Source organism: Maniola hyperantus, chromosome 15 (assembly GCF_902806685.2).
Source record: "Maniola hyperantus chromosome 15, iAphHyp1.2, whole genome shotgun sequence".
Lineage (NCBI taxonomy): Eukaryota > Metazoa > Arthropoda > Insecta > Lepidoptera > Nymphalidae > Maniola > Maniola hyperantus.
The window spans coordinates 3,717,568-3,740,419 of NC_048550.1; the positions used below are offsets into that span (position 1 = coordinate 3,717,568).

General features: G+C 37.0%; 1 protein-coding gene across 5 annotated transcripts in view; it reads left to right on the forward strand.

Annotated features, from left to right (window-relative positions):
• LOC117989006 (uncharacterized) overlaps positions 1 to 22,852 on the forward strand; it is a 313,773-nt gene that overhangs the window by 194,402 nt on the left and 96,519 nt on the right. Inside the window, exon 1 of one of the 5 annotated variants that reach the window (XM_034976305.2) lies at positions 4,831 to 5,413. The exons of the other annotated variants lie outside the window; for them this stretch is intronic. Coding sequence (XP_034832196.2) covers positions 5,302 to 5,413 — 112 coding nt within the window. The 5' untranslated portion in view covers positions 4,831 to 5,301. Of the gene's footprint in view, positions 1 to 4,830; positions 5,414 to 22,852 lie in introns of those variants that run through there. 5 annotated transcript variants of the gene reach the window in all.

Sequence of the window (22,852 nt, forward strand, 5' to 3'; positions counted from 1 at the left end):
CATTTGTAGATATAATCACCCCTACCGAGAAGAACCAGCAGAAACTCGTTGCTCTTTTCAAAGATTTGATAAACAATATTATGCCAAACAGTATACTTATGTAAAAAAGTAATTGCAGTCAAGCGCATTGCTGGAACGAGCTGCAGATCAAATCCACGCCCTTTATCATTTACATGATCTTCGATTGTGTACTATGCTTTCTCAGGAGCATACTTTTATAGATTATTAAAATAATGTGTGAAACCTCTAAAATTCTAAATGAAACATTAGTCTCGTTCTTTTCTAAGTCGTCTACGCCCCACGACGATTTAATTTTATCGCAAGCGGCCATATTGGAACGTTACAAAAATCGGTAACGGGTGCGGTAGCGATCATCTTGTTTTATTATTCAAAATATTCAAACAACTTGGGCGATTGTCCTCGGAAGTTCGGACTGATAAATAATTTGCATTGATACATAGATTTTAGTATTTTTCTTGTAGAGATAATAAAAAATTAGGGATACTGAACTTAGTAGTAGAACAGTAATATAGTACTTAAATAAAACTGTTATCAGAGTGAACTAGAGTGAGAGAACTCGCGGTTTGATCGGGAATCCGACGATTAAATCAAATATAGCATACTTTTAGGGCTACACCTGCGTCATTTGACGCCTGCCAGTGACGTCGAAATTAATATGATTATTGCAGGTGCATGTTTTATTAGCTTATAATAATTTTGATTCAGTGCAGGTTTTTGCTTAACAACGACAGAATCATAAATTAATAATGAATAGGTGCACTTTGCGAAATACAATGTCAGCCAGTCAGTGTTACATAATATCAGGATTACCAACGATGTCTATAGCATAAATCTTGATGAATTCTTGTCATTTAATAAATCCAGAGGTACTATTCTATATTATAAATGCAAAGTGTCTGTCTGCTAGCTTTACGGTCCATCCGTTTAACCGATATTGATGAAACTTGGTACAGAGATAGCTTGCATCCCGGAGACGGACATAGACTAGGTATTTTATTCCGAAAAATCGAAGGGGATTTATAAAAAACCTAAACTTACGCGGACGAAGGGCATCATCTATTATTACATAAATATTCAAATCTTTTTCGAAACGTTTAATTTAGCTAACATTACTGGAATATTAATATAACTAATGCACTAAAATTTTTCTCTACAACAAAATTGGGTGCCTGCAGTGAAATGGAATAATGTTAAAACTATTACTTATTAAATATAATAGAATAGTTGGCCTCTGCCCTACAGTGGGCACAAATAGTCATCGTATGCTAACTAAATTAACACTGATCAGTTACTTTTAACTAAAATATTACACCCAACGATTTTCGAAATCCCCACAACATATTTTTAAGATCATTAAACGCCAGCACGTTATTTATTAAATTACTCGAAAAGTAAACAACGAGCATTACACACTGACGACCATAGTATTGAGATGTGTATTACTAAGGTTCCGTATGATTTATTTTAACGAATAACTACTTCGTCCGTATAAAATTTTAGTTTTTCCGAGAGACTAATAATATTTTCGGGGTATAAAGTATTAATACAAGAAGAACTGGCAAGACACTTAGCAGCTGTTGCCTATTTTCAAATCAAAAAAAGTCACAATGTGACAATTCAACTATACCATCTTGGGGGTAACTGTACAGTGCGACAAGGCTATCTTGGCGCGTGGCGAAAATCGGAACTAACGTTGCCGTCAAGTGTCCCCTTTGTTCTTGTTTGAATATTCTAAGCCTTTTGTCTCCAACAGCGTCCCCCCGTCAATGTCATTCAAGTGCCAAGAGAGCCATGTCGTACTGTAAGCTCAACCGGTTGCTTCCACGCAACTTTTTATTTAGAACAGTCGTAACTCGTAACATTTTACTATCTTATCTCTAGCGTTTAAACTACCGTGAGTGATTTCCATTCTAAATAATATCTGTCCCGGCTTTACTCACGTGTGTAGTCGACGTTAGCCCGACTAGTTTCGAACCCATACGGGGTCCTTTTTCAAGGAACGGACTCCCTTGAAAAAGGAACCCGTATGGGTTCGAAACTATCGGCTAACGTCGACTACACACGTGAGTAAAGCCGGGACAGATATTATTTAGAATATCTTATCTCTACAAAAAGTCACACATACTTTATTATGATGCTTTGACCGCATATTATCGTCTTAAACGTTAAACCGGAAAGCTTAGCCGGAAGCTTATATTATATAGGAGCTTAGCTTAGGAGCCAATCAATCATTTAATATGCTGACAGTGACATATTAGGATATTATTTAATCATTTGATATTGATAATGTTATGTATTCTGATAATATCTCCTACCCTATAAGCTTCCTTAATGAATGCCTTCAAATCTTACGAGTAAAATATTTACTCACTAGCAGTACCCGTAGTATAAGATTTTACGTCTCACCAAACTTTGCTAGAATTCGAGAGTCGAAACACAATAACATCAAAGTAAAATGGACCTAAAGAGCCTTGAACTGAAGTCAAATATTCAATGCCACTGATTTTAATTTCGCAATGTTTCCGCTTGGAGCGCTGGCTGTAGAAGTGTAGACAAACTTGAGCTTTAAAACAAGGCAATTAAGATCCAGTTTACTGTAACGCGGAAGTATTTCGACTCTCGAATTTGTTTTGGTTTGGTGAGTCGTAAAATCTAGTACTACGGGTACTGATGGCCGCGACTTCGTACGCGTGGATTTAGGTTTAAAAATCCCGTGGGAACTCACTGATTTCCCGGGATAAAAAGTAGCCTATGTCATTCTCCAGGTCTTAAACTATACCCATGCTAAAATCAACCCAACAAACTAACAAACACACTTTCGCATTTACAATATGGGTACCGATGAATTTGTTTAAAAAATCGCGTCTATAAAACAAGTAGTTCCGTATCAAGTATTTCTATATTATAAAATCCATCTTCACAACCAAAATATAGAGATCGAGTGAGGTATACCTACCTACTTACTAATATATTTATTTATTTTTTAATAATTAAAAGGCATTAAAAATTTAGTGTTTCCTTGCTGCCACCACGGAACCCTAAAACATCATGACGTCTTTAACATTATCTTTAACATCGCAGTTTCGCCGTGAACACTATCCAGGCACCAGGTGGTCGCGTGAAAAATAAAATGTTTTATTCAAAATATTGGATACCACCTCAACTGATGGAAGTAAATATAAGGCTGAGGTTACAGGATTATTTTAAGAACCTCACCGCTTTCAACTGTAGACTAAAATCCACTTGAAAAGAGCAACCGCCGAGTTTCTTGCTGGTAGGAACGGCATTCCGAACCAGTGGCAAATTATTTTCACGATTCAAAAGCACGCAGATTTATACACCTTTGAGAACATGACGGAGAACTCTCAGGCATGTAGGTTTCCTCACGATGCTTTCCTTCACCGTTAAAGCTACTGATATTTAATTGCTGAAAACGCACATAACTCTGAAGAATAATTTAATGTTTAGATTACATTTACGCAGACAAAATTTTAATAATTAGGTATTCCTTTGAAAAACATTGGTTAACCTCAGCGCTGTGAACTCACCATTATCCTGCGTGACGTCAGTTACCCCGTCGCGTGATAATTGATTGGAAACGACAACATCCAGCCAATGATAATTATTGACATGCAATAATCATTGAATATTTTAATTTAATTCCAACGAGCGCTCAATTGGGCCGTTATAACTGTTTGGAGCGTCGCATGAATATTGATGGACAGTTCATGTTAATTACGTTTTCTTTAATAAGCCATTAGGAAAGGGAAATACGTAGTCATGATTATTATTTTTAGGTTGAAACGATCATGCGATGCTATCACCCCCTCCAAATGCTAAGAAGATGCCTTATAAGAGCTCCTGCTAAAAATCACAAATCAAATAATGCTAATTATCTAAATCTAAATATTAATAGAAAAAGTTGACTGACTGACTGACTGACTGACTGACTGATCTATCAACGCACAGCTCAAACTACTGGAGGAATTGGGCTGAAATTTGGCATGCTAATAGCTATTATGACGTAGACATCCGCTAAGAAAGGACTTTTGAAAATTCTATGCCTAAGAGGGTAAAATAGGGGTTTGAAATTTGTGTAGTCCAAGCGGACGAAGTCGCGAGTATAAGCTAGTATGCTATAATAATGTTAGTAGTAGGTATGCTGTTATAATTTTGAGTGAATTTACGAGACGTCTACCTCCTAAAATTGGAAGATCAGGGGTTCGATCCCAGACACGCACCTCTATCTTTTCGGAGCTAAAATATCACTTTTTTTTCGGAGCGAAAACATGGTGCGGAAACCTGCATGTCTAAAGTTCTTCATAATGTTCTCAAAGGTGTGTGAAGTTTGCCAATCCGCACTTGGTTAGCGTGGCAGACTATGTCCCTTCTCATTCCGAGAGGAGACCTATGCTAAAACCTCCTAGAAGGCTGACGTCTTATTTCTAACGATAGTTATTAAATCTCTGAATCAATGGCACAACCGTGCCGTATAAAATCAAACTCTAAATTCCTAACTGTGAACACGAAATGTGATTAGGTACTATCAATCATTTACCATACAATCTCCAAGCTCAGAAAATACCACGTGTCGATTCAATAATAATAAAAAAACCATCCAGAACGACACCTCAAAGGACCCAAACAGCCCTAAAGAAAAGGAAAATCAATTCGCCGGCAGGCAACGTGCAGGCGTTCACTACCTGAAGTTTTTGTACTCTGTGATAACTTAGGTCGGCAGTGCGCCGGCGCAACTTGCCACGGCCGCGCGTCTATACCGCGCGAATATTACACCTGACTGTGTATTATGTGTATTGTCTTACACTTTGAACCCGCGCGTTCGTCACTTTGTCGTATCCTTTGACACTTATGTTTTCCTTGTACTGTCACGTGTTTGTGTTTTAGTTATTGGAATAAATAAAGAACAACTTTTAATTTATGGTTGCCTAGTACTCAAACAAAAAGTGTGTGTGACTTTAAAACTATTATTGGAAAACTGAAAAGTGTATTTTTCGGAATTGGATTTAATTCTAATGTCTTGTACGAGTTGAAAAAAAGGATTGTAATGTGTGTCTTATGTAGGTATTAATAATTTCACAGTTAGCGAAAGTGTGCGATTTTAAAAAGCTGTATAAACATACTTTTAATTTAGTGAATCGAACACTTAGTTATTAGAGGGTCAACTATTTAAGTGACTCTTAGTTAAAACTTAAAAAGTGGCATTGTTGATAGTAAATTTATATCGAACGGGTTGTCTGAAGGTTTTTTTGAGTAGCCGTGATGTACTTGAAGATGTATATAAAATCAGAGCGATTCTACCAGCAGCCTGACAACCAACCATTAAAAGAGGAGGACAAGTTTTATTCTGATTACGACGAAGAGTTAGAAGACCGTAAGTTAGAATAACATTTTTAAAGTTTCAGATATTAATGTTTCAGATTGCATTATTTGCGTCACCAGGATGCAAGTTATCTCTGTGCCAATTTCGATTCAGTTGAGTCTTGTAAAGGTAAATAGACAGATGTAAAATTTTTATGAAATTAATCTAAGCAACTTTGAAGAATCTTATTGAAGTCATAGTATTTATTTACTCTTGTCTTGATGATTTAGAAGACTTAACTAAAGACTAAATTACTAGTTAGAACAGATAATTCGGTAGGTACCTTTAATTATTTTCATCACAAGTGTTATGAAAAAACCCACAAGTTGCAAAATTTCTAAATATTACAAATGTATTTTGGGTGCATTTTTTCACTTTATTTAGCAAAAACACTCATCGTTACGGTAAAGGGTTGTGATAATTATACTTAACTGCTATTTAGTCTGTCTGTGTCAGAGTTAAGTAAGTTTTAAGTTAGTTAAAATATTTTAAAAGTGAAAAGAATATACGTAGTAGATATTATGTTGTAGATTACATAAATTGCGTTTTTAATTGTTTTAACTCAAGAGAAACCCCAACAAGCCAATTGATACAAATAGGTAGATAAATCATTATTGTTTTTAATCACAAAACAGATACATGTAAATAAATTCTGTATTGTTATACAAAACATTACATACAAAGAAAATAAATAAATAGAAAAATTGATACATATCAGTGAAAATTCCGATATCTTCTTTCAGAAAAACAATATTTATTGCATACAAAGTTCGCAAAAGCGCGTTGATGTCTTAAGTATTGAGTGAGCTATCGGAGAACCTCAAATACCAAGTTTAGTATTAACCTTGCCTTATTTAGTCAAATGTACCTACTTACTCGTTAATTTTTAATCAAGGGAAGTAGCGGAGGTCAAATGGCAGTCACTTGGCCTGTTGAAATGCAAGCAGAATGTCAAAATATGGAACAAGATTATGCGCAACGCGCACCGGCAGAGTAGAGCGTGCCTAGGCGCGGCATCTTTCTTTATAACAACCAACCTTTATTACCGTGGTAGCCCTAGTGGTAAAGACGTCCACCTCTTATTCGGGAGATCGCGGGTTCGATCCTAGCATCGTTTTTAAGCAATTAAAAATATCACTTGTTTTGACGGTGAAGGAAAACATCGTAAAGGAAATCTGCATACCTGAGACTTCTCCATAATAATCCATCCGTTTCAATCCATTCTCCATAATTTTCTCCACAAAGTTATGAGAAGTTTGCCAATCCGCACTTGGCCAGAATGACGGACTTAAGCCCTTCCATTCTGAGAGGAGACGAGGCCCGTACCTAGTGAGGTGGCAAAACTTTTTGTATGTTGACGGGCCGAGCCACCATACAAGGAACGTGCAAAGTTGAAAGAGAAATAAGTAAGTGAAATCTGTTTCGATCTAGTGATCTCTTCGGTGAATAAAATGCAGGAAAACTATTTTTTACTGCATGCACGGCTCGCGCCTGCACGCGACGCGTTGATGTCTTCGGTTCGCCAGTGCGACGCCCGACATGCGCTACGCTTTCTTTCATACATTTACATTTTGATATATTGAAAATAATTGCTTAGACACCTAGTGGTAATTTAAAAGAGAGGTGTTGCAAATATACATTTTAAGTCGCTTTCTTGTTGGAATGTTGTTTGTTTAATTGTCGATCAAATGTTGCAATCGATTTTCAATTAACTTCCCGATGTGCTAGAGACTTGAAATCATTTCAATAGATTCTGTTTTATAACTAGTGCTTAGTAGCCTTATCCGCACTTTGAATTCAAATGAAGTCAAGACTATATTATTCTACTAGCTGCCCCGGCGAACTTCGTTCCGCCTAACAGTCGATTCTTTTTCAGGCAATTTTTTAAATTATTCTCTCCGTAAGAACCATCCTCGTACTTCAAGGAATATTATAAAAAAAGAAGTAGCGAAATCGGTTCTGCTGTTCTCGAGATTTGCGATCAGCAACACATTTAGCGATTCATTTTTATTCATGTGTCTCATGGCTGGTAGATTCCTAGACAAATAAAATGGTTCATAAAAGAGCCTACTTACTAACATAGTCATTAGCACTTAATTTTATTACTAACAAAATGGATGTAATATCTGAAATAAAGATGATTATTATTATTATATATAGAGATAGTCTGTTGTATATCTTGTATCATATAAAACTTCTTCTTGCGATGTTTTAAAAGGAGTTAATTAGTAGTGCACTGCAAACAAACGTAGTTTGATTTTCTTTTGAATCTTTGAGTATCAATCAAATTCAAATTTTACCGTTGATATTTTTAGGGCTAGTTACTGTAGATTTTTTCATTTATGTTCTATAATATACTTATTACTTACTTATAAGCTGTGATAGCCTAGTGGTTAGGACGTCCGCCTCCTAATCGGAGGCTGGCGATTTGGTTCCGGGCACGCAACTCTAATTTTTCGGAGTTAGGTGTGTTTTAAGTAATTGAATATCACTTGCTTTAACGGAAAAGGAAAACATCGTGAGGAAACCGGCATGCCTGACAATTCTCCATAATGTTCTCAAAAGTGTGTGAAGTCTGCCGATCCGCACTTGGCCAGCGAGATAGACTATGGCCAAACCCCTTCTTACTCTGAGAGGAGACCCATGGCACAGGCGATGCATGGGTTGATCTTGATGAATGTACCTACTTATCTATCTTCAGTATCACTTGTTGCATGATAATCATGAGTTTTTGGCTTTTCCACACTTTTACAGTTACTGGCATTTTTCTTATAACATAACATACTTAAACAACATTCATTATTACAAGACCGGGCACTAAACCTGATGCATAAAAATATTACGAAAGCGTTTTACTTTGGGCAGAGAAGAACATAAAAAAATTACTTAAATAAAAAAAAATGGTCAAGAGCGAGTCTGACTCGCACACGTAGGGTTCCGTACCATCGTACAGATACAGTACTTTGTATCCACTATTTTATTTGCTTGGCGGCCATATTGAAATTCGCCATCTCGGTTTTCATTATTTGTTGTTATAGCGGCAATATAAATAAACAATCTGTGAAAATTGTAACTCTCTACCTATTACGGTTCATGCGGTAGGTATGTACAGTTCGCCGACAGATAGACGGATTGGCAGCGGAGGCTTAATAATAGGGTCCCGTTAGGTACGGAACCCTAAAAAAGTTAAAACGAAGCTTCATAAAAATAAACATTGTCTCTGCCCCTGCTTTCACATTTTACCCAAAACCAGGTAACCTTAAGACCCTCAACAATGGGTACCTAACCCTCGACAACGGCAAAAAGGTAAATACTTTGCAGTAGGTACCAATTAATGGTCAACAAAAACCTTTCGGTCAAATCAATGGTTTTGGGCTTTTGGGGAAAAGTCCGCCGGATTAGAATATCCTGTTTGAAATACATAATTAAAATCGTTTTTGAGATTTAAAATAACTTTATTGTTTACACATAAATAGTGGCTGTATGTGTTTTAATCGTTCTTTATATGTTATGCACACAAGCTTACGAAAAAGAAAAGCTGACTGATTGACTGATTGACTGACTGATCTATCAACGCATAGCTCAAACTACTAGACGAATAGGGCTGAAATTTGGCATGCAAATAACTATTATGACAAAGCTATAAATGAGACATCCGCTAAGAAAGGATTTTTGAAAAGTCAATCCCTAAAGCGGTAAAACAAAGGTTTGAAATTTGTGTGGTCCACGCGGATGAAGCCGCGGGAATAAGCTAGTACAATCATATGAGCTGTGCCTAACTAGAGAGTTATAATATCCTTGTTGTTACCTACCCTACAAGAAATTAACATATCATTTAATTAAAGAAATAAAACAACTCCTAACACCTTTGACGACCTCCCTGGCGCAGTGGTGAGCGCTGTGGTCTTATTAGTGGGAGGTCCCGGGTTCGATTCCTGGCAGAGGTTTGGAATTTTATAATTTCTAAATTTCTGGTCTGGTCTGGTGGGAGGCTTCGGCCGTGGCTAGTTACCGCCCTACCGGCAAAGCCGTGCCGCCAAGCGATTTAGCGTTCCGGTACGATGCCGTGCAGAAACCAAAGGGGTATGGGTTTAATAAAAACTGCCATACCCCTTCCAGGTTAGCCCGATATCATCTTAGACTGCATCATCACTTACCATCAAGTGAGATTGCAATCAAGGGCTAACTTGTATCTGAATAAAATAAAATAAAAAAAACCGTTTGTTGGTCGAATAAGGCAATTAGACTTTCACCTAATTTTCTTTCCTATCAAATCATCTTAACGCTACGATTTAAATATGTTCTTATATAAACTCGTATGTGATGTAACGCAATTGTTAGTGTGTTAATTTAACAATTATGTTACTTTGTTACATTTCTATAGCAAAGCAATTACATACAATTTTAATGCAATAAATAACAACCATCTGATGAAGTTTGATTAGTTCATATATCTATGTACTAATCAAACTTCATCATATGATGTATCCATCATACTTGTATGTTTGTAGTTTGATTACCTTGCCTTTTTATTTATTGTTAAATTAGCTTATGCTCGCGACTTCGTCCGCGTGGACTACACAAATTTCAAACCCTTATTTCACCCCCTAAGGGGCTGAATTTTCAAAAATCCTTTCTTAGCGGATGCCTACGTTATAATAGCTATAAAGAAGAAAGGGGATAATGGTACCCAGTAATAAGAATAAGAGTCTACACTTAAAGCTCATAATAATGGCCCTTTGACCGAATTTCGGCCTCAGTGCCAATCTCAGTTATTGAAGACTAGCCATCTATTCATGGCTAGACTTTAATGACTGACTAGCAGATATTATAGCATATACCTACACATTATAGTGTAAACACAGGTTCTCTAACACGGGTGCTCTCTATTCCCTCACTCTTCTCTCATTGTTGGGACGGCAATCCGACACGAACAAGGAACGCGTATGTATTTTCAGCTGACATGACCAAGTGAAGTGGCTTGATGCCATCGCGCGACAGCTTCTCAAGGAACTGTATGAAGCAGGATATACCTATTTTCCAAACGCTTAATTTCTGTTGAATATTGCAAAATGCGAAACCTTCTGTTTTCTAGGTAGATATAAAAGAGCGTGGATTTGACCTGCAGCTCGTTCCAGCAACGCACAGGACTGCAAATACTTTTTTATACATGGCATAATATTGTATATCAAAAATATTTGAAAAGAACAACCGCCGAGTTTCTTGCTGGTTCTTCTCGGTAGGAAAGGCATTCCGAACCAGTGGTAGATGCATCCGATGATTCGAAAGCACTTGTGAAAGTTTACTTGAATAAAAAAAAATTATTTATTTATATGTAGCTACCTATTTAGTTATGATTCGATAGTTATATTTTGTTAAGTAAGTACTCGGAATTTTCCTCCCAATCCTAATCTGATTTATTATGATATCGTTGACCACGATCACGGCATTTAAAAGTCAAATCAAGTAGGTATAAATGATCCAATCCAAAATTAAGTCATAGACTTTGTCATGCCCTTTCTGACGTCGAGACTTTAGATAACGCAAAATCGTTATACAAAACCTAGTGTTTGTAAATGAGGCTATTAAAAGTCACGCAATATTGAATTTGTTAGTAAGTTTATTAAGATATCTGTGTAAACCAGAAAATTGTTAGTAGGTATAGGTAGGTACTTTTTAACTGGATACTAGTTTGAAAGAAGAAATAAAAAGATTTTTACTTAAATGAACTTTTACACACACCTACTGTAAAAACAAGTGTTTTTGAATCAAAAAAACGAATTTATCACTGGCTTTGGGTTCGGAATGCCCTGGAAGAAAATAATATTCTTCTGTTGTTTATTTATGTTTAGTTTTATAAAAAAAAAACCTATGTATTTTAACTATCATAATAATCATATTTTTCTATATATTATGTATATTATATATCATTGTAGCTAATTATAATGATATTATAAAATGTGCGAATTACAAGTTAATACCCACGTCTTAAATTTTATCAGAAAGTTTGGAACAAAATACAAAATGCGTGCCATAGAAACGAGCCTACTGCCATTTACAACAATTTTAAATAAGTATTTACAACTCATTGAACATTAAAAACCCCCCGAAACCAAATACACTTCCCACAGAATTGCAACAAAAAGGTTTTTTCATAAACCTTCACCCTTATTTCACTCATTTCGCTCGTTTCACCCCTGTACATGTGCCGACTTGACAGTACTGAGTCCCGAGCCCAAAAACAAAATTACGACTTGCTAAAAGTAAAACTAAAATACATGCAATTATCAACCTAATTTGATACTAAATAGGGGAGTTTCGACAATTTTTTCGTTATGTAGTTTAACTTTGCAAAACATTACAAGCATCCCTTATTTCTTAGAAAGGACAATCGCCCCTATTATATCTACCTGACCGTTAGAAAAGAAAAAACGTGCAGGTAAAATTGACCTGTAGTTTTTCTTAATTTTTTCAAAGGGCAGGAAATCGCGACAAAGACCCTTCGGTCACGGTGTAGGGTATTGTCAGGTACGGAGCAAATAGGCTTTGCATACACACAATGTGAAGTAAGTACGAAAAACATTGTTATTTTGTGCTGAGGATTAAAATGCACTAAAATTCATTCTTCATACGAGTAGGTACATTTGTATTTGTTAAACATCTACTGGACTTCATTGCTTTTCGCCGTGCGCTCCGCTTAGAATTAGCCCGCGTCACATTGGTATCTTGATCATGATTCACCATTTCAACCCATCGCTGGCTCTCAACTGAGCTGACAGATCTCCTCTCATAATGAGAGGGGTATTGCTATTTCCACTAAGTATTTTGGTCAATGTGTACTAAACGTAGAATAATATTTTTTGTCTGTTATAAGGACAAGAACTAATCGCAACGTCACGTTCTTGGTATTTCATCTATTGAGTTTTGAAAGAATTAAAATAGAATTTCAACTTTATTACCTACTAGCTGATGCCCGCGACTTAGTCCGTGTGGAATTAGGTTTTTGCAAAAATCCCGTGGGAACTCTTTGATTTTCCGGGATAAAAAGTAGCCTATGTCACTCTCCATCAGGTATTTATCTATACCCATGCAAAAAATTACGTCAATCCGTTGCACCGTTGCGACGTGATTGAAGGACAAACCAACAAACAAACACACTTTCGCATTTATAATAAGGGTACTGATACTAAACCAATACTTAGTAGTTGGTGCCCGTCCAACCGCATCGGAGACCAATCCCTAATCTAAGACAGTATGCTTATAATATTATTTGCCCTTAAAAAAGATCGCCGTAAAACACATAGTTGCGTTGCGTGGGATCCATGATACAAACAGAAAGAAAAACCGGTATTGTACAATTTGCATGAAACGCCGATAATTTTCCCCGGCCATTATAACTAATTTGTAATTCTGTTGATATGCGAGTGCATTATCGAATAAATTTCGTGGGGCAAGGTCGGGGTCGGGGCCTAGGTCGGGGTCGCCGGGTGAGAGAGGTCACGGGAGATCGTGGGAGGGGCGGTGCTAATGTTGACTCATCGAAGGTTCGATACCTCTGACATTTGAGCCTTGAGCTCGACCGGATTGTGGGCTTGTTTTTACAATACACCTAGCTTATATATAATATGTAGAAGGCTTCTCTTTTTTGTATAGAATAACTATAATGAGAGAAACCTGGCATCCTTTTGATTGTTTCCTTCCAAAATCTTACCAAAGGGAGAACTTTTTCTTCCCCGATGGGCGTTTGTGCACTCATCCGTTAAATAAATAAGTAGACCCAGTAGGAACCCAGTAACAAGCAACTCGACCGTTTCGAAATGATACTAGATTAATAGATAAATTAACTAGTTATAATACCGAATGCCTATCTCACAATAGGTAACTTGCTTTCCAAATTTCACAATTGGTATTAGCTTCTGGAATTTTAACCGCCGATGACGAGTCAGTGAGTCAGGACCTAGGGTCAGAATATTTTCAAAAAAAAATAAGTACCTATGTTTTAACTGTTTCTTTAGTTTTCATTCATCCAAATATGCCATGAGCGGTGATAGCCTAGTGTTTTTTTATTATTATTATTCAGATACAAGTTAGCCCATGACTGCAATCTCACGTGGTGGTGAGTGATGATGCAATCTAAGATGGAAGCGGGCTAACCTGGAAGGGGTATGGCAGTTTTTTTTAAAGCCATACCCCTTTGGTTTCTACACGGCATCGTATCGAAACATTAAATCGCTTGGCGGCAAATGCTTTGATAACGACGAAGGAAAAATCGTGTGAAAACTAACAGGCCTGAGAGTTCTCCATAATGTTTAAAAGGTATGGACGTTAACTGTGAAGTCCGCTAATCTGGACTTGACAGCGTGGTGGACTAGGTCCTAAATCCTTTTCATTTTGAGAGGAGACCCGTGCTCAGAAGTGGGCTGCCGATGAGCTGAGATGATGATGGTGAATTGCTATTTGCTACTGACAATACGTTTTGATTGATTCATGTGCTCAAACACTCATGCAATTTAATTTTCCAATACTTACTTAAAGCTAATTTCAAAACAAAACTAAATTGAAAAGTCCAAACTTCCATCTTTTTCTTCTCAACATTCCCTACGAAAAATGATGGCACTCGCTTAGATCTGTCAATTTAGGTTAGAGAGTTGTGTACAACCCATACACAGTTTGGAAAATAAACGTCTTTTCTTTCGTCTTTTCTATACAAATAATAAGTACCTACTATTATCTAGTACACCAGAAATTATTACTTCCTAACTCCATGGTACAACCCAGATAGCACCGAAATCCTTGATGAAACTAGAACTCAGTGATAATAAAAAAATTAAATAGGTATTTATTCTAACACATTGGACCTTTGGCCTCACACAAGATTTTAAAGGCCATATAACATTATTATTATACCTCGTAACTTAAGCTTTTATTATGAGCTTGTTGCTAGAAAGTTCTATAAAATGTCACCAGCGCGATTCCCGTGTTAGTAATATTTATGGCTATATTATTCCTTCTTATCTCAAACTTACATGTTTATTAAGATGATCGCACACTGCCGCAAGCGGCGTGATCGCCGCAATATTTAATGACAAAAATCCTATTTAACACTAAATAAATCCTAATCCTAATTTCTAATTCTAATAATATTATAAATGTGAAAGTATGGATGTTTGGATGTTTGTTACTCAATCACGCAAAAACTACTCGATGGATTTGGATGAAATTTGAAATGGAGATCGATTATAACACTGAATTAACACATAGGCTACTTTTTATCCCAGAAAATGAAAGAGTTCCCACGGGATTTTGAAAAACGTAAACCCACGCGGACGAAGTCGCGGGCATCAGCTAGTAATTTTATAATTACTGTACTCGGCAGAAAGGATTGCACATCAAACTTAGACAGAGACAATCGGCAGCTTAGTTTTGTAGAGCATTATAATATCTGTCACTGAGACTAACAAGTCTGCGATAAAACACCATAATAATATACAGTACAGAAAATGTGATATCGTTCTCATTTTCAGAAATAAAGAATAAGAGCTGCACGTATAGCGGTGCTTGCGCCATTTCCGGCAGTGTGTGTTCAGTTTTACCTTGAGTTCACATATTTTTAAAGCATATAATGAACGTCTCTTAGTACTTAAGCACATAAAGTTGTCCACAAAAGTTTTTATGGCCTTTAAATCTGTCGATATCTTCATCAGGTGTTATCTGGGCTGTAAACATACAAAGTTATGATTAAGGCTTTAAGCTTTATGCCTAAACCATGCTACTGGAAGAGGTTTACAAGGCGACCGTGAATATGCGTTTATATAGGGAAAAATGGTTTCCTTGTCTTTTTATAATATTTTTTTGGTTTATCTATTTCAAGTAATATATAGATAATATATTTATTATATAATATATTTCAATAATTATAGAATTTTTTGTACCTACTTTAATTACCTATGCTCTCAAAATGGAAATAATAATAAAAATGCAATAATTATTGCTTGTCCCTTATGAGTTTCTATACTGTTTATCCGATTGCGATGAAAGTTTGTACAGTTGTTGTATGGGCTTACGGGAGGGTTTCTGACATATTATATTAAGAGGAACAGTACGCGACAGGTGATGGTGAGGTGAGGTGGTACAGGAGATGCCAATCGGAGAGGAAACGCCCCGCACATCTGCACAGCCCTCGCGCTAACCCGGTCCAGGCGAGCGCGGGTGACTTGCAGTTTTCGTCCCCTCCCCCCCCCCTCTCTTGTTGCCATCTCAATCTGTCGCGGTTATAAAGTTTTATGCATTTGTATGATTTTTTTATTGAAGCATACAGGGTTAACTCCTTGAAGTGCAAATTTAAAAAAATCGATCGGCATCTTGAAGAAACAATTAAACTGAACTTTTATTAATAAAACATCCATAAAACTGTTTACGCAGTGTCTTTTTTACAAGTTCATTTAATTTGCAATTTCGATACTTTAAGCTATAAATTATAATATTTAATGTTTATCGTTCTGGCAACAAACAATAAAATTAAAATGAGGTCAATTTGGTCTGTTCAGAGTAATCTGCTCGATTTAAAAATAAACATTTATAAGTCTAACTGCTTTATAATATATTATTTAATTCGTATAAGTTTAGGTACTTACAATGTAGTTAATTAAGATGAACGCAATCTCTAAACTAAAATAAACTAAAATGACAGGTCCAAATTTAATGCTCTTTCATTACGCTCCCCGCGGAAATGTTTGGACCCGTTAATTTAGTTTAGTATACAGATTATGTAGGTAGTACCTAGGTACCTATACTTACAACAGAATTATACCTGATTTCACCAAGCAAATTAATCATGGTTTAGTTTACATTCTTTGTATCTCTCCTTTTTGAGAATCGCCTATGGCATCTGCCAAAAAGGGATAGAATTTCTTAGTCTTGACGTATAAGACTTCTATGATGTCCAGTAGGTATTTCGAGATTGATGTACTAACTTAGGTACTAGAAATTTAGATATCAGGATGAAGCCAACATGTTTACGTATAGGTACACATATGATTATTGTTATATAAGTAGGTACTGCAAAGAGTAGAATGTTTACAAGGTAATCAGTAAGTTGTAGGGTCGTAAAACGTCCATAACTCGCGAGAGGAGGTCAAATGTCCAGGCAGGTCATAGCTTGATGTTGATGCCTCTAGTAACTGACTCAGACATACAACTATGTACAACTTAGAGTGCTTACGCACTCGTCCGTTCCGAGTCCGGGAAAATACGGATATTAAAAACTCTGACCGAACTCGGATATTGCTTACGCACTAGTCCGATCTCTGATCCAAATCCAAGCTATTCAGTGTACATCTTTGACATAACGTCATTTGTCTGATTTGAATCCGAGGCACATGTTTTTAATAGAGATAGCAGGCGGGTCACCTGATGTTAAGTGATTACCGCCGCCTATGAACATTTGCAGCACCAGAGGAACTGCCGATGCTTTGCCGGCCTTCCGACAACGCCGGACATCAGAGATATTCTCACGGGTGATATCCATACCAGACCTATTATAAATACGAAAGTGTGTCTATCTGTTATCTTTTCACGGTCCATTCGTTTAGCCGATTTTGACGGATATAGCGAAGACTTTTATCCTAGAAACGGGCATAAGCTACTTTTATGCCGGAAAATCAAAGAGTCTAGGGATTCCAAGTGCAAATTTCATACAATTGAAAGTATAGCCTTCGATAGAAGCCGATGAAAGCAATTAATCCGCACGAATTTGCAACAACAGTATAGGACCACGATCTTCAGAAATGAAGGAACGACTGGAATATGACAGTATTTTTGTAGAGGAAGCCTGTCAAAATTCGTCAGTTTCAATTTTGTAGTACTACTTATCTGTCTATCGAAAAGTCAGCCCAAGTTTTAAATCTATTTTTTTAGATTTCTTCTTAGATCGCAATTTTCACTAGGTATATACGAGTAGGTATTCGCTCATTTAAGAAGCTTCGTTTAATAGGTATGTTAATTGGAAAAAGGTCATGGAGATCTTTAATTTACGATTCAAAAGTCAATTAAGGAGCATCGAACTCAAATAAACGTTGACATTAAGGCACTGGTCTCATCGCCGATGATTAGCGAAAAACGAGTTGCCGAGCAATGAGAAGCGAAAGTATAGTTCGGATAGTTTTGTCTTTTGGATATTATGAATTATGAGCGCCCGGCGATTATTCTTGCCGGGCGGTCGCTCGGATAGCCGGTCGAAAAATATTCGTACATTACAAGCCCTGCGCAAACTGCTTGAGGGTTTTGACTTTTGACCGCCAAAAAAGAGGGCTGCTGAGCGAGTTTCTTTCTTTGGTAGCTCTTGTCGCTGCGACAATCTAGTGGAGAGAGAATTCTCGCTGACAGTGTGCACAGAGAGCGATCAACATTAATATACTTACCTTCCTATTTTATTGACACGGAATCACGGAATCATCGGAGCACCGGTAGATACCTATACCTTTATATTGAGTGATGCATAGTCGCTTTTTCGTCGCCGCGGCGCGGCGGTGGGACAAGTGCCTAAGCGATATTTCCAAAATACCCCAACAGGTTTCCGATCTCGCCTCACCTGTCCATGTTGACTCTGTCGGGCGGTCCACCGTCCAGTGCACAAACACAGCGTGTTTATGTTTGCTTACCAACCACCTGCGATGGGATAAAGCTCTGTGCCCACGGAATAGATCCCAGCTATCCTCTGAGAGCTATGATAGCCTAGTGGTTAGGACGTCCGCCTCCTGATCGGAGGGCGGGGGTTGGATTCCGGGCACGCACCTCTAACTTTCGGAGTTATACGTGTTGTAAGTAATTAAATATCACTTACTTTAACGATGAAGGAAAACATCGTGAAAAAACATGCATGCCTGAGAGTTTTCCATAGTGTTCTCAAAGATGTGTGAAGTCTGCCAATCCGCACTTGGCCAGCGCGGTAGAATATGGCCAAAACCCTTCTCATTCTGAGAGAGGAGTTTTTTTATAATTTTTAAAAATATCGTGAGAACTCTTTGATTTTCCGGGATGCAAGCTATCTCTCAGATACCAAATTTCATCAAAATCGGTTAAAGGGGTGAGCCGTGAAAAGCTAGCAGACAGACAGACCTACGGACACACAGACACACTTTTGCATTTATAATATTAGTATGGAAGTATGGATAATAATAGGCATGTTTATATGCATACCATACCAACAAAAAAAATCTATTGTCAGTCAAATTCAAAATAAGGCTTCCACGCGTCCAACGTCCACTCAAATCAATTTGTATGTATGGCCTCAACTCCTCAAGTCAAACCGGAAAGCCGATAGTCATCGTTGTCGTCCGGTCGAGAGGTCGTCAACGGGTCACCTCGACCAAAACCAAGACCAATATTTGCCCCAAGAGTACCGAGTTTAGTTTAAATCGTGAATCCACCTGAACTAGTCGGGCCTGGCAATGAGCCATGAGTGCTGATCTTAAATGATTTTCATTTGATGAAATTATTATTTTTCTTCACAGTGATTTCACAGGCGATTTTTCGCGGAAAGTGACTTTTAATTTTTGTACTTTTTCAATCGTTTGTTACATTTATTTAATTGACTAGAAATTATGATCAAGATCAATAGCGCTGATAATTCGCAGATTAGTTTTCAGGGAAAATGAATTTTTGCTCTTATGATTGCAAGTGAGCGAATATGCTTTTCATTTAGGTACACGAGATGTTTTTCTCTTTCTAAGACTCAGTGATGGGAGTGTTCTCGTTTGCACGCTCTTTAGCTCGCTCGGGTTGATGACTGAAACGCGACCGGGTGCGCTAATTTAAAAAAAAGTGGTATTAAATGTAATAATTTTCGAATTTTGTAAGATTATGCTTCGTGATTTTTCACAGGCAAGGTGTGAGGTAGCAAGTGTTATATGAAAAGACTTTTCCCGTGATTTTTCACATACTATCTGTGAAATTGTCCATCTCTAGTCGGGACCCCTTCATTTACGAGTTGTTAACGGTTAACTTTCAAGCAGGTGTAATGTTTGGTGTAGGTATCAATATTTATGAGGAAGGCAGGTATATCTACCATGTTCGAAGTGTTGAGGTTATGTAACATTAAGGTAAATGCGACACGTTGTAAAAGCTTTAAATCTTTGATTTAACATTTTTCTGTTTTTAATGAACACATTAATATTAGGTACGTGTTCCCACCTTGTGGACAAGAGATTTTGTTTAAGTTAGTTTTACGGCTGAAATTAAATCAATCTATCTGTAAGTATACTAATCTATCTGTAAGGATGTGGGTGTACAGGTGAATGTTGCGAATCTCATGGAGAGATCGTGTACGCAATACCACCGTGCTGCAAAGAATGGGGAAGTCCACTGAGTTACTCAAATGTGTGCAAAGCAGAAAGCTTGAATATCTGGGCCATGTTATGCGCAACCCAAAATACGATCTACTGCAGCTTATAATACAGGGCAAGATAAAAGGCAGACGTAGACCTGGCCGCAGACGAATATCCTGGCTCAAGAACCTTCGCCAATGGTTTAACATGAGTACAAGATCACTGTTTAGGGCAGCAGTAAACAAGATCCAGTTAGCCTTAATGATTGCCAACCTCCGGTAGGAGATGGCACTTGAAGAAGAAGAAGATCTGTAAGTAGTCAATAAGTGACTTAGCAACGTTGTTATTTTGTTAAAAACATGCAATTTTTGACAACGCGTTGCTCAGTTAGATACTTATCGACAGATTACAGAGAGATTGATTTTATAATTAATTTCGGTCGCTAACCGACTTTAAAAAAAGACCAATGCAACACGAATTTATTAAGTCCATAACGACGTCAAAACAAACATAAACCAATTATAATTCTTAAAATATAGGTTTTTGTTTCTCATAATAACAATCTCAAACAATCTTAATGCTCCAAACCCTTATGTCCAAACCTTTGTCTTTGACTCTTTTTAGATCTAGTAGGTACGTATGGCCAGCGTGGTAGACTATTTTTTTTATTGCAAGATTGGCCTTGCGCTTGACCACAATCATGCATTTAATTTATAGAGTATCGCTTGGCTGCAAACCTGGTGGCAAGTGATGATGCAGCCTAAAATAGAGCTCGCTTTATATATTATAATTATTATGTATGTATATAATATATATACGTTATACAACCCATGAACTCTTCTCATTCTGAGAGGAGACTCCTGCTAGTTCTGGACCGGCGATACGAATTGAAAGATGTACCTAGTAGAAAGACGTTCTGACGAGTCCAAAGGAAGCCTTTAAAGATTACGCATTCTACTCGGCAAGCTGCAGGGAAAAGGTAGTTTTTAAACATGTTTGTGTCGATCCGTGCCCCCGTCGTCCTTGATCTCGAGGGAGGTCAAATGCTGACCGCTTACGCAACTTGTGTACTGATCAACCGAGAATCCAATTTCGTGTTGTTTTTTTCTTGCATTTTTGGGCATTAATATTTATGGGCATAGCTACCATCCATTCTATCGTGGGGGATTCCAAACTTGAATTGATTAGAATATACCTACCTAGATATTTATACAAAACTATGTAGGTAAAGCCCGCGCCTTCGTCCGCGTGGGTTTAAGTTTTTTAAAAACGTTGTGGGAACTTTTTGATTTTTTTAAACAACAGTATGTTAGCGCACTTATAATAATTAATTATCTCTGACAGAAGTCACGTGATGTGTTGCATCACCATCTTGAATCGATTGGTATAAGAGCGAGAGTTTGATGATTCTTAAGGCAGTCTGTGTTCAACCTCAGACTCATTCGACTATTAAATGCTTTTGTGTTTAGGTCGCATTTCTGATTGAGTGGTTTCAATAGCAATTGTGCCCTAATCAAGTTAATATTGCAGTAAGGTTATTATGAAAGGCAAAACTCTCGATAAGCCGCTGTGTGTCGTGGTTAATATTTAACTTCACTTCTGGTATGTTTATAAGTACCTTGCCTAAGTCAGTCTCTAAGATGAAGCCTATCTCTATCATCAAAACAGTCTGTGAAAAGGTCGAATTATTGCATAATTATAACATTAGTAGGTATAGATTTTATTGAAACTATTTCCATTTATTTATCCCATAGTTTAGGCAAAAATAGCTATGTGTGATTCGTTGTGTTTGAACGGTGCTTTTGAAGTACAATGTATACCACCTGTACACCATGTTCCTAATATTCATAATTCAGCAAATATATTACCAAAATACCACTTTAAATGCAACCCGCCGTAATCCTATAGCCAATATATTATTATTATTGAGATCTGAGTTTTAACTTTTAATTTATAATAATTGTTTGGTTAGGGAAGTCTTTTCAGCCCTAACTGTATTGCAAGCAGTAGTTCAAACAGACATAATATCATTTCATTTTAAGTAGGTGTGTATACGCGCAGGAGCAGTCACAAGCTTTTCATAAACTTCAATGACCGAACTCTTATCTTATTGAAATAGTGTGGTGCAATGAAGAACTAAACTAAAACTAGAACTAACTATCTCGTTTTTTTTAATTACTTTTCCCTGAATTTTCTCTCCCCCAGTCGAGTTTTTTTGTTATTTTTATGTTTATTCTGTATCTGTGAAAACTTGTCATTAGCTTTAATCTTCTTCTGTTTTTACCTATTCATTTTTTCATATTTGCTGTAAGTTTTCCTGTTAAATAAAATAAATAAAATTAAAATAAACGGTCAAGCAAAGAGTCTTCTCTTTGCTTTCTTTTCTTTGAATACACCTCGTATTGTTATGAATAACCCATGGGACATGTCAATGACTTTGGCTTTAGTTCATAACCGATAGCCTCACATCTGTTAGCCCTCGAACACGCGGGAGGTTGAACGGTACCGCCTACGTGCGGTCGCGTGGCGGTGGGCAAACATTTCGATGATGTTGATTTTTCTGTTAAGTCCCTTGCGTCATCCCTTCCTTAACAAGATAGGCACGGTAGCACCTGGTGCAGGAGTTTAAAGTTTTAAATCATAAGCTATTCAGATGTTTGTAGCCCTTCCATGTATTTTTTAGGGTTCCGTACCTCAAAAGGAAAAACGGAACCCTTATCACTTTGTTGTCTGTCTGTCTGTCAAGAAACCTATCGGTACCTCTATTGATCTAGAAGAATCATGAAATTTGGTAGGTAGGTAGGTCTTATGGAATATATTATAAAACCCTGAATTTGTGGTTACATCACAAAAAAAAATTAAAATGTGTTCATAAACAATAAATTAGTATTTTCAACTTTCAAACTAAGATAAGAATAATAGTTTTTGATTTATCGTGCAAAATGTCAAACCGAGAGACTCTAGTTCACTCTATAAACAACCTACGAGATATATTTTGTTTTGTCAACTTTAAAAATGTTGAAATAATATCCTAAGCACTTTATTGTTTACTCTCGATACATACCTACTCGATTTCCGCCAGCGTCCACTCGAGATCGCGCAATCACGTCGACCACCGCAAAGTGTC